Source organism: Terrapene carolina, unplaced genomic scaffold (assembly GCF_002925995.2).
Source record: "Terrapene carolina triunguis isolate 2854851 unplaced genomic scaffold, T_m_triunguis-2.0 Scaffold746, whole genome shotgun sequence".
Taxonomy (NCBI): domain Eukaryota; kingdom Metazoa; phylum Chordata; order Testudines; family Emydidae; genus Terrapene; species Terrapene triunguis.
This window is the reverse complement of record NW_020665097.1, coordinates 2147198-2158616: the sequence shown is the minus strand read 5'-3', so window position 1 is coordinate 2158616 and position 11419 is coordinate 2147198. Positions and strand designations below refer to the sequence as shown.

Sequence of the window (11419 nt, the reverse complement as noted above, 5' to 3'; positions counted from 1 at the left end):
GCCAGGCCTGGGGCTCGCAGCCCTTCAGCATCTCCACCAGCCTGCAACTCACAGCCCTTCAGCCCAACTCAGCCCCAGCCACTGAAAAGTTGGAATTCTTTTTTAAGCAGAAAGTGGATTTGTGCCCATGACTCAAAAGCAGACAAGCTGTGCTCTTGGAGCAGGGCTCTTCTCTGCGCAGGTTCAGACCCTGCCTCACAGTGTCCTTACCTTTCCCGAGTTGGCGTTTATATCCCGTAGCCTTGGGCATGTTTCACTGGCCCTCATTTTCCCTAATAAGGGAGGGGTTTGCTCCTTCCTCTCTTCCCGAAGCCCTGAGGATTGTCCAGCCCTGCTGAGCTCTCGATGGCTCCCTGTGACTGCCTTGACCTCACAGCCTGTCACGTTTCCCACTTCTGGTTTGGAAGGAACGTGCCTGCTAACATACAGCTGGTCTGGGCTTGGCGAGATGCCGGTTGAGGCCAGTGGAGGGTCTCAGGCAGGGCCAGTTTGTAGTTTCATAATTTTATAGACTTTAACGGGACGTTGGACTATCTAGTCTGACCTCCTGTATAACACAGGGTAGACAGTCCTTCCACTCTGACACCCCTTCCACCTGGACACCCCAACACCCCGTTGAGCCCAATGACTTCAATCAGACCAAAGCATTCCAGTCCCCAGGAGACTCCATTGTTGTGGGCCACAGGCAGAGAAGACGAGAGACCGAGGTGCTGCCAATGCCTAAAGCCCCTGCTAGGGCAGGGAATTGATTAGGTAGGATCTGCCCAGGTGATCCCAGCAGGTGATCCCCGGTCCCTGCTGCAGAGGAAGGTGAACACCCTCTCCCCACCCACACATTAGGTCCCTGCCAGTCTGATCTGATTCCTCTTCAATCCCAAATTGCCAAATTGTGACTCTGAGCATGTGAGCACAACCCGCCAGCCGGACACCTACACAGAGGCTTTCACACAGCACAGCTGGATTGGTTTGTGGGCAGGAGGCTGAATTGGGCAGTGAGGGGTCTGCACCTGGGACCTCAGCTACTGTACAAAGGACACTGTCACACCTCCTGAACACCGCTGTATGGCTGAGTGTGGCTCTGGTAGCGGCTAATCAGCCCTACGTGTCCTGGGCTTAGGAGCTTCTCCTCTAAGAATCCCTGGCTGAGGTAGGTAGGAGAACCCAGATTGGCCCTGGATCCAAGCAAATCATGAAGATTTTGCTCTGAATTTGGGGCTTTGTTCAAGCATAAAACTGCAGGCAGATCTAGGAGATACACACAGGCCCTGCGACCAGAGCTGATGAGCTCCACATTTGTCTAATACACACACACACACACTCATGCATTCAGTCACACCCACAAGCACACATGCTCGCTCTCACACACACACATACTTATGTACTTGGCACTTGTGGTTCTTCTCTGGCCCTGTATTTCCGCCCCTTTCATCAACACGCTAAATAAACCCGCACCTCAGCATTTTGTTTTGGGGACTCATGCCTTTGACCCAGAGATCCATGAGCCCCAAATCACACAGCCCCATCATAGAATCATAGAATATCAGGGTTGGAAGGGACCTCAGGAGGTCCAACCCCCTGCTCAAAGCAGGACCAATTCCCAACTAAATCATCCATGAGCTCAACCATGAGCTCCCCTGCATTCCCTTCCCATAGACTGTGCCATGCCCAGCTCCTGGTTGCCCCCTTTGTATCTGCCCTCCTTTACCTCTGTATTTCTGCAGTGTTTCCCTCACCCTGGGGACCTCATAGGAATCCTGTAGCTCCGTGTGAATGGCCTCTGGCTCCTGAAGCTTCACACTGTGGCTCCTAAGGAGAAGACGTTAGCTGTTTAGCATACAACAGCCAGCCATAGGGACCATCTATGGTGCCTCTAACAGGAACACAATGGGGAACTGAAATGTGCCTCGTACCTGATCAAGGTGCTTTTCACATCCTAAAGGGAGAGAAAACACAAAAGCAATTAAAGGTCTGTCTCTTAGTGAGGATTTTCCATGCCAACCCAGTCCAGCATCCTGCCTCCTCCAGATTCATCTCTCTCTCTCTTCCAGCCTTTGCAGCCCCAGGAAGCCCATGGCTAAGGACTTCCCTAACGTACAGGGCCCGGGACTCAGATCCTCCATGGTATTTAGGTGCCTAATTCCCACTGATTTCAATACCTTAAATACCTCAGAGGATTTGGGCCTGGGAACATAAAGAAAAAGCTCAACTTTCATTTTCTAAAACGTTCAGTTTCTTCTTCTCTTGCAAAGCGGCTTGGAAACGTACTTGGTAGAAAACAGCCACCAGGAGATGGATGGTGAGTGGTCGGGGTACCAGCCTTGGGTTCAGGAAATTGAGGTTCAGTTTCTGGCTCAGCCATGCACTCCTTGGGTGAATCACTGAGTCTCTCTGGCCCTCAGTCTCTGTACAGTGGGGATAACAGCACTGCCTAGTTCACAGGGTGTGTGAGGATAAATGCATTAAAGACTGTGAGGCTCTGACACCATGGCAGCCAGATAAGTGCCACAGAGGGAGAGGGCTCTTAACTGCAGCGTGAAGCACAGACTTCAGCAACCCAGCTCCTAGCCCTGTCTTGCACAACACTGTGCCTTGCTGTGGCTTCAGCAGATCACGCCTTTCTGAAGCCAGACTTGATCAGGAGGTGGTGGGGGGTCTCCAGCGAGCGCAGAAAGACTCTCGGGAGTCTCAGGATTTCCAATGGTATCGCTGGAACACAAAGTGTTCCTCACCCTCCCAGCCAATGGCCTCAGAGTCACTCCGATGCCAAGCAAGCAGGAAGGTCCCTTGGGATTGGCAGGTGGTTGACTTGAAGTAGCTGAAAACGGCCCATGAGACGGAGGGTGTTACTGAAAATAAAAAGTTCATAGACCCACAGAGATCACGGCCAGGAGGGACCATTCTGACCATCCAGGCTGAGCTCCAGCATCACCCAGGTCAGAGGCTCCCCACAGTGACCCCAAAGGGCCTTGGGAGGCTGCTCCGGTGGCTGCTCCCCTTCCCTGTTACAAACCTCCTCCCAGTGAGTGGGCCGCCAGGTTTCCAGGCTGGGAAGCAGGGCATTGGTGTGAGGGCAAGAGGACCCTAGCGGAGGGGTAGGGCAGTTTGGCAGCTGCTTGCTGGAGGGCAAGTTGCCCACTCCTCCCTCAGTATCAGCCATGGTTTTCTCTTCTCTGTCTCTTTTTACTCACTCTCTCATTCTCCCCTCTCCCCCACTCACTGCAGAGTCCAGTCAAGAGTGGGTGGCGGGTGTGACAAAGTGGGAATTTTTCATAATATTTTTTGGGGCTGTCAAGCGATTAAAAAAATTAATCACGATTAATCGCACTGTTAAACAATAAGAGAATACCATTTATTTAAATATGTTTGGGAGTTTCCTACATTTTCAAATATATTGATTTCAGTTACAGCACAGAATACAAAGTATACAAGCACTCACTTTATATTTATTTTTTATTACAAATATTTGCACTGTAAAAACCAAAAGAAATAGTATTTTTCAATTCACCTAATTCAAGTACTGTAGTGTAATCTCTTTATCGTGAAAGTTGAACTTACAAATAAAGAACGATGTACAAAAAAAACTGCATTCAAAAATAAAACAATGTAAAACTTTAGAGCCAACAAGCCCACTCAGTCCTACTTCTTGTTCAGCCAGTCTCTCAGAGAAACAAGTTTGTTTACATTTGCAGGAGATAATGTGGCCGGCTTCTTGTTTACAATGTCACCTGAAAGTGAGAACAGGCATTCGCATGGCACTGTTGTAGCCGGCGTCGCAAGATACTTACGTGCCGGGTGCGCTAAAGATTCATATGTCCCTTCATGCTTCGACCACCATTCCAGAGGACATGCTTCCATGCTGATGACAGGTTCTGCTCGATAATGATCCAAAGCAGCGCAGACTGATGCATGTTCATTTTCATCATCTGAGTCAGATGCCACCAGCGGAAGATTGATTTTCTTTTTTGATGGTTTGGGTTTTGTAGTTTCTGCATCGGAGTGTTGCTCTTTTAAGACTTCTGAAAGCATGCTCCATACCTCATTGCTCATAGATTTTGGAAGGCACTTCAGATTTTTAAACCCTGGGTCAGGTGCTATAGCTATCTTTAGAAATCTCACATTTGGTACTTTCTTTGCATTTTGTCAAATCTGCAGTGAAAGTGTTCTTAAAACGAATAACATGTGCTGGGTCATCATCCGAGACTGCTATAACATGAAGTATATGGCAGAATGCGGGTAAAACAGAGCAGGGGACATACAATTCTTCCCCCTCCCCCCGAGGAGTTCAGTCACAAATTTAATTAATGCATTATTATTTTAATGAGCATAGATTGTTTTTAATCAGCCTGGAAGCATGTCCTCTGGAATGGTGGCTGAAGCATGAAGGGGCATATGAATGTTAAGTATATCTGGCATGTAAATACCTTGCGACGCCGGCTACAAAAGTGCCATGCAAATACCTGTTCTCACTGTCAGGTGACATTGTAATTAAGAAGCGGGCAGCATTATCTCCTGTAAACTTGTTTGTCTTAGCAATTGGCTGAACATGAAGTAGGACTCAGTGGACTTGTAGTCTCTAACGTTTTACATTGTTTTGTTTTTGAGTGCTGTTATGTAACCAAAAAACAATCTACACTTGTAAATTGCACTTTCATGATAGAGATTGCACTTCAGTACTTGTATGAGCTGAATTGAAAAATACTATTTCTTTTATCATTTTACAGTGCAAATATTTGTAATACAAATGATAATATAAAATGAGCACTGTACACTTTGTATTCTGTATTGTAATTGAAATCAATATATTTGAAAATGTAGAAAAACATCCACAAATATTTAATAAATTTGAATTGGTAAAACTGCGATTAATCGTAATTAATTTTTTGAGTTAATCGCGTGAGTTAACTGCAATTAATCGACAGCCCTACTATTTTTATGAAGCCTGTGTCTGCCTCAGTTTCCCCATGTGCTGATTTGTTACCTAGTGGGTGGGAAAGGACTGCCTGTTCTCAGGACAGGCTAGGAGACAGAAGTGTGGGCGCCTGGGCCTTAATCCCCATATCAGCATCTGAGAAGACAATGGCAAATCCAGACATCAGAACATTGACACTTAGCAACCAACGACCCAGAGGGATATGGACTTCCCCATGATCACCCATAGGGAAGCTGAACAACAACCCCCCCAGCATGAGATCAAAGGACTGGCAGGGTATGGGGGGATAAGAGTTGGCCGCTGGAAGGAGTCAGGGCTCCTAGCTGGAGTCGGATGAAGGAGGTCAGAGGGTGGGACAGACAGAGCTTGAACCAAGGGGTTCAGTACAGCTTGGCTGGGCTCTGGGTTAACCAGAATGGACCATGCTTTACCTTCACTTCTCTAGGCTACCCTAAGGACTTCCTGTGCTGTGTTCCAGTTAATGAATAAACCTTCCCACTTTGACAATGCTGCCTGAGTATCACTGTTAATGGTGTGAGGTGCATTAGGCCCTAATGAGCGCACAAGTCTCCATCAGGGTCTGTCTCAGTTGGACTCACTGAACGGAGCTCACGGTGAGAAGCAGGAGTGTTGCAGGCCCAGAGTTCCATTCTAAGGAAGCGGTGAAGCCACGTGGCTTGTGCTGGAGGAAGAGCAAGACCCCTAGGGAGTCTGGCACTGAAGGGGTTCCTCCTAGAGACCATTCCAAAGCTGGAGCCATAGCACCGATCCTGCAGATCTGTGTGTGACACTGCTTCCCATAGTTTTCATAGTAATATTATGATATGATTGTATCATCATCATAATGTATTTTATGCAAGATAGGTCATGTGTGGTATCACTGGAAAGGTTATGATGTACTGAATATGATTATCCTATTTGTATGCATGTATCATTTTTGTATCTAAAGTTGGGAATATTGACTATACATCTGTACTACAAAAGAGTTTGCACCTGGTGAACGCCAGCCAGACAGAATGCAATCAATCTGGCTGACTAGCTGGAACAAGGCAATGGACAATTAGGGAGAACAATTGGTCTTTGAAGATGCTAATATCCCACCTTCCTGAGAAGCTTTCCTGGGCTGCTACAAACCACCTCTGACTCATGGCTGCTTTGACGCTGCAGGATCATGTATTCAAGTCACCTGGTACCGGATTCCATGATAGAATACCAGTATTTTTCCACTGAGGGAGGTGGGAATCGCACTGAAAGACAAAGGATTCTCACCATATGTAAATCCTATTTAAGGCAGGGGAGTGAGATAATCGAGGTTCATCTCCCCGCCCAAGATGATTGCTGTAAACACCTAAAACTGAACTGGAGAAGAAAGGACTGAACCCAGGCTCAAGGGTGTCTGGCCTGTGAAAGAAATACCTGGAGTTTTAAGCTGCAAGCAAGAGCAGTTTGCCTTCAAGAACCTCTGCAATCTGCCCAAAACAACCTTTAGGGTGAGAATTTGCTAGTTAAAACCAGTGTCTTTAGTACATTAAGCTTAGCTTGTGTGTTTGTTTCATTTGCTAGGTAATCTGCTTTGATCTGTTTGCTATCCCTTATAATCACTTGTTTTCTCTAAAACCAGTTCGTGGAATTCATAACTGGGGCGGGGGGCAAAAAGGTGTGCATCTCTTCCTCCACAATGAGGGAGGGAGCAGATTTCAACGAGCTGACGCTGTACAGTTCTCTGTGCAGCACAAGACGACACAATTTTGGGTCTACACTCCAGAGGCAGTGTACACTTGAGTGCTGGGCAATTCCTTAGCTGAGCCTTCCCATGCAGAGCTGATCTCAGCTAGGGTGACCAGATGTCCCGATTTTATAGGGACAGTCCCGATATTTGGGGCTTTGTCTTATATAAGTGCCTATTACCCCCCACCCCCGTCCCGATTTTTCACACTTGCTGTCTGGTCACCCTAATCTCAGCATCTGGGTGAATATAGCTGCAGCTGGGTGTGTCCCTACCTGTGTGTGTGCTGGAAGGGGGCTTGAGAGCCTGTCACAGCAGCAGAGAGTAAGGGCAACCCAGGTTGGTGGGACAGGCGGTCTCAGTGGTATCCCAGTTCCATGTGACACCTGGGGAAAACCTGTCACATCGTGAGAGGGGCTCTCACCTTGAGCAGGTCAGCGGCTGGCTGCTGGCACTTCTGCTCGATCTCCATCATCAGCTGGGCCAGGCTGGAGCTCTGCTCTACCAGGAACACCGCGTTCTTCTGAAGCTTCTGCAGTGTCTCCTCCTCCTCCTCCTCCAGCCTGCACACAAGGAGCTGCTCTTCCTCTTCTAGAGCCTGACGGCGCTTGGCAAACCCAGCTACAATGACCTCTCTCTGCGCCCTCACCTTGTCCTGCAGGGGCAGAAACCACGGGGGAGGAACCTCAGTGGGATAAGGCCAAATTTGACACAGGGCAGTTTGCTGAGGGTTATGGGGTAGTAGGTAGTAGGCTGGTGGGCTGTTTACTGGGGGGATCTAGAGGAGAGGGTTGGGCCTCACAGAATGTTTCCTGGGGATCTAGAGGTGGTGGGTTGGACACAGGTCATTTGCTGGGGGTCTAAAGGTTGTGCACTGGGCCCCACAGGCCATTTGCTGGGGGTCTAAGGGTTGTGGGTTGGGAAGCATGGCCCATTTTCCGGGGATTTAAAGGAGAAGGGTTTGGCCCTGTGGGATCTTTTATGCCAGAGGTGGCCAAACTGTGGTTCACGAGCCACATGCAGCTCTTTTAGAGTTAAAGTGTGGCTCACAGAGCCCCCCCATATCTCCCCCCCCCCATTCTCCGCCTACCAGACTTTGGGGGGAGCTTGGGACCTGTGCCTTGTAGCAGGGTAGTGGGGTAGAGGTTTCTGCCCAGCACGGAGGGGGGAGGGCTCAGGGCTTCAGCAGGAATGGGGCTGAAGCCCCAAGCCCCGGCAGGCACCTCCTGTGGGGCTGAAGCCCCGGGCCCCAGCTCTTGAACTTCCGAAGATTGTCGTATGTGGCTCGGAGGGCCCGTAAGTTTGGTCACTCCCAATGGGCCCTGGCAGAGTCAGGTAGGCACTGTGGGTGCCCATTTCCTCCCTGCCACCATTCCCCCACCCCTGAGCCCAGAGATGTGGGCTCATGGAGTGAAGATGGGGCATGGCAGCTGCCTAGCTGCTTCAGGGAGGGGGATGGGAGCATTGCCCTCCCCAGCACCAAGCCAGGGCAGGGAGTCAGGCCGAGCCATGCACCATGAAGCTGAGCCCTGCCCCCCTCGGACGGAGCAGAGCTGGGAGCAAGCCCAGTACAAGAGCTGATCAGACTCTGCGGTTACACAGCACTTCCTGGTCCCTCGGATTGTGCAATGAGCGGAGCTTGCACAACTGCCCGGGCAGGATAGTTTGAAAGTGACTCAATCAGTTTCCAGGATACTGGGGAAATAAGATTCATTTGCGAAACGTGGGGGGCTCCAGCTAAAAACAGAGCTGGGGTGGGGGGGAGAGACACATGGTCCAAGCAGGCCTGGCACCTTGCCACTGGGGCGCATTATGATAAACTGTTGAGATTGAGCTAAACTGGCCATTCTGCTGTATGTTCTCCTGGGAACAGTGCAGCAATGGGGCCCTCCCCCGCTCTGCCAGACGTATGTCTTAGTCCCCTCTGGAGAGAATTTTCCATTCGTGCCCCACCGGGATGCTCCATCATAGTCTCAGGGCCTGATGCTGATCTCAGTTACACTGGGAAAAATCAGGAGCCACTGGAGTTAAATTGATGTAAAACCAATGTGAGCAAACAATCAGGTCCTCAGTGTGAATGTCCCCCCTTAGCGAATGTGCCAGACCCCCGTGCTATTGCTTGGGGCCCACAGTCCCATGGCACAGGGGAGGATGTGGTGGGATCACACTCACGACACCTGCCTTCCACTGGGCGGTTTTCTTCCCCTCTTGTGCCTGGAGCTTTGCAACCTCCCCCGTCACTTGTCTCAAAAGATCCAGAGCTTCCTGCAGTTTCATCTGTGGGGAGAAAACGGGGCTGAATCCTCCCACTGCCCACTTAGAATTATAGAATCATAGAATACCAGGGTTGGAAGGGACCTCAGGAGGTCATCTAGTCCAATCCCCTGCTCTAAGCAGGACCAATCCCCAACTAAATCATCCCAGCCAGGGTTTTGTCAAGCTGGGCCTTGGAGATTTCACCACCTCCCTAGGTAACCCATTCCACTGGGGGGGCTCAAGGAAGGATTCCGAAATGGGGATCCAATGGCTGCAGAGAACCGCTCACCCTGGGGTCCTCGAGCTGTGGAGCATTGGGCAAGGGCATGGGTCCCTGAAAGGATCCCTCATTCCCATAGTGACCATTGAACTCGTCAGGGGAAGAAGCAGAGAGGCCGGCACCTCAGGGCTGTCAGAGGTGACTGTGCAGGGGTCCCGCTCCCCTCTTCTCAGCAGTTATCCATTCCAATACAAGGGCTCAGGCTCGGCTCCAGGGGACAGCGGTGAGGGGGCAGCCAGCTAGGGCCCAGCTCCACCTAGGGAGGCAGCAGTGAGGGAGTGGCCAGCCAGAGCCCAGCTCCAGGGTGGGGCGCAGCAGTGAAGGGTCAGGTAGATGGGGCTCCCCACCAGGGGGCAGCAGTGAGGGGGAGGCCAGACAGGACTCACCTCCAGGTAGCAGTGGTGAGGGGGAGGCCAGATGAGGCCCGTCTCCAGGGAGGGGGTCATAGGTGCTGGAACTTGCGGGTGCTGGTTGTGGCAGCACCCCCTGGCTTAAAGTGGTTTCCATCATATACGGGATTTACAGTTTGGCTCAATGACTCACTATACAAATTGTTCCAGCACCACTGGAGGGGAGCAGCAGTGAGGGGGAAGATAAACTAGGCTTGTCTCCGGTGATCAGTGGTGAGGGGGAGGCCAGAGGGGGCTCTCCTCCAGGGGGCAGCAGTGATAAGGAGGCCAGAGCCTGGCTTCACAAGGCAGTGGTCAGCCAGTGCCCAGCTCTGTGGCAGCAGTGGTGAGGGGCCCAGCTCCGGGGCCAGTAGCAGCGTAGAACCATGTCCTCCATCAGTTTGTTCACATGCTCTTGGTCTGGGTGCCCAACCTGCTCAAGCAGGTGGTGGGGTCGCAGCCTGGTAAGCTGTGTTGGGGAGAGAGCCCCTCACAGCCGCTCCTTGGATGCCCTTTCTAGCTGAGAGAGCTCTGTTCATGGTCTCTGGAGGATGGAGAACTTCTCCATGGCTACAGGTGGGACCACCCAACCAGGGCCCAGGGCATGGGTCGGCGACAGGCACCTTCCCTGTCTAAAACCCCAGGCAGGAGCCACAGCCCAGCCTCCTAAGAGCCCAGAACTCAGAGGGCTGGGAATGGGGCTGGAGCACATCCCTGGGGCTTTGCCCGGCAGCCCCGACCCCTCTCATGGCTCTGTCTAGCTGGATGCTTGTCACTGTTCCTACCTTGTAGTCCTGGGCAGCCTCCTCGATGGGGATCACAGTGTGGGAGCGGTGCACCCGGGACTTGTCGCACACCAGGCAAATGGCCTCCCCATCATCCTCGCAGAAGAGACGCAGCTTCTTGCCATGCTTCTCGCACAGCTTCTCCTTGGGCTCCTTGTCTGGCTGCAGTGCCAGCTGCTCGATGCCCTCCACAATGTTCGCCAGCTGCTTGTTGGGCCTGAACGTGGTCTGCAGGAACCCTGCTCTGCACTGAGGGCAGAAGAACACCCCAGTGGTGGAGCCCTCCCACCTCTCACAATAGTCGGTGATGCACACGCAGCAGAAGTTGTGCCCGCAGTCGATGGTCACAGGGTCCCTCAGATACTCCAGGCAGATGGAGCAGGACACTTCATCTTGGAGCTTCTCCATCAGGTTATTCCCTAAGGCCATGGCTGCTGCACTCCGAATATTTCCACTTGCAGGGCTGTCAGCCTGTCAGCAACAGGAGTTACTCCTTCCTGGCTTTCTCTAGCAGGGTTGCAGCAGGAGGGGCTGGAACAGGGAGGGATGGACACTGGAGAGTGGGGGAGGGACTAGAGGCTGCTGTGCACTGCGGATTTGTTTTTGATTGCAATTTCCCCCTCGGAAGCCCTCAGTGGGTTTTATTGCTGGGAATTTCCTCTCCAGATTCGCAAAGGCATTGGAAGGGAAACAGCTGTGGCAATGCATGGAGTTTAGGCTTCGATACTTGTCCAGCCAAGTCAAGAGCAGTTCACCATCCAGACAGCCACAAACCAGATTAATGGGTTTCTGCCTCACCCCATCCCCGATGCCCAGCTCTGTTTGGAGTGCCCTGACACTCCTGCTGCTGGTGCGAGGTTAACCCAATGTTAACCTTGCACTAGGGAACTGATCCATCTGGAACCGACCCAAGTCAGTGCTCCCCCCCAGCCACACTGGATCAGTTCAAGAACCACTGCAGTTTTGCGTCACATCTGCACTAGTTGTTGCATTATCAACACTCTCTGGATACCTATCCCACAATGACTATCTCAGCTCTCAGACGCAGTGCTT

The 11419-nt window shown here is 51.4% G+C and overlaps 1 protein-coding gene across 1 annotated transcript in view; it reads right to left on the bottom strand.

Annotated features, from left to right (window-relative positions):
* LOC112113163 (E3 ubiquitin-protein ligase TRIM39-like) overlaps window positions 1-10795 on the bottom strand; it is a 13469-nt gene extending 2674 nt beyond the window's left edge. The window contains exons 1-5 of the mRNA XM_026660290.1: window positions 10367-10795; window positions 8838-8933; window positions 7081-7311; window positions 1911-1933; window positions 1706-1806 (exon numbers count right to left, since the gene is read on the bottom strand). Coding sequence (XP_026516075.1) covers window positions 1706-1806; window positions 1911-1933; window positions 7081-7311; window positions 8838-8933; window positions 10367-10795 — 880 coding nt within the window. The remainder of the gene's footprint in view (window positions 1-1705; window positions 1807-1910; window positions 1934-7080; window positions 7312-8837; window positions 8934-10366) is intronic.
* Between the last annotated feature and the right edge of the window lie 624 nt (window positions 10796-11419).